A 1070-nucleotide genomic window follows, 5' to 3' on the forward strand; every position below is an offset into this window, starting at 1 on the left:
TTGAATTCAAGCTAATATGCATGTCAGTAGGTGATTAATTCCTGCTAAAATGGAGTAATTTGACGGGCCGGCCCTCCCCAACAAAGCTAAACAACACTTGGCCCCCCTTATTCAACATTCCTGGCTCCGCCACTGTGCATAATCTCTATTACTAAATCATAACGTTGTACACCATACCTGGATTACTCGATGGGTGGAATGATGGTCTGAACAACAATAATAGCAGAAGGCGCCCTTTGATTCCTCGCAATCTATGCAAAACAGGTTACACTCATTGCGATTAGAGAAGAGATGGTTGGTGCATATTGCAAAGAACTGTGTTGCGAGCAGTAGCTCTAGCCATGTAGGCACCGTCCCCCCCTTCATTGCAAAAACAAAGATGCTTTGCACTTGGACTACTATGTGTTGTGCTTAGTAAGGGACGGTATGGGTCGCCTTTATAGTGTGATCTTGGCAGTAAAACAAACGGCGCACATAGTTTGTTGCGGAATTTGTGGGGCTAAAAACTGACATCTAGTCCAGAAAGGCAGGCCCACATATCTTTTGTAAATTAATGGGTGCTTAGGTTAGGGGCAACCAAGCATTTGGCGTCTCTCCATTTCAATGGATGGTTCTCCATTCTTCTTAGTACATCTAGGAATACATTTCATGTGCACACAAAAAAATCTTTAATGAGGACGATTAAATATTCATTATTTCCATGACACAAATGCCAAAAGGGTAGTCACCGAGCATAATGGCAGAGCATGAGTACTTACTTTAGGTCATGAAAAATCAATGAGAATTTCTGCAGGAAGATGAATGGCTTGGCTGGATCATCGAGCCAGCACATAATTAGTTGTATGGGTCAAATATTCTGAGATACGATATATAAATACTGGAAACTATATGGCCCACATAAATACTAAGCCAACTGTGAAAATAAATTGCAAATGAAACAAAAGATTTGATCTACAAAATATATTTTTATTACTATGGGAATCACCTTTAAATGTGCCCATTTTATCTTTTGTTGTGTGTACTTCCTATGTGATCCTAGCATGGTTGCTTTTTACATGAAACACCTGATT

The 1070-nt window shown here is 40.0% G+C and overlaps 1 protein-coding gene across 1 annotated transcript in view; it reads right to left on the reverse strand.

Annotated features, from left to right (window-relative positions):
• Window positions 1–403, reverse strand: part of LOC123075763 (protein RGF1 INDUCIBLE TRANSCRIPTION FACTOR 1) — a 1581-nt gene extending 1178 nt beyond the window's left edge. The window contains exon 1 of the mRNA XM_044498289.1: window positions 178–403. Within this exon, the coding sequence (XP_044354224.1) occupies window positions 178–366 (189 nt within the window). The 5' untranslated portion in view covers window positions 367–403. The remainder of the gene's footprint in view (window positions 1–177) is intronic.
• Between the last annotated feature and the right edge of the window lie 667 nt (window positions 404–1070).

This window comes from Triticum aestivum, chromosome 3D (genome assembly GCF_018294505.1).
Source record: "Triticum aestivum cultivar Chinese Spring chromosome 3D, IWGSC CS RefSeq v2.1, whole genome shotgun sequence".
NCBI lineage: Eukaryota > Viridiplantae > Streptophyta > Magnoliopsida > Poales > Poaceae > Triticum > Triticum aestivum.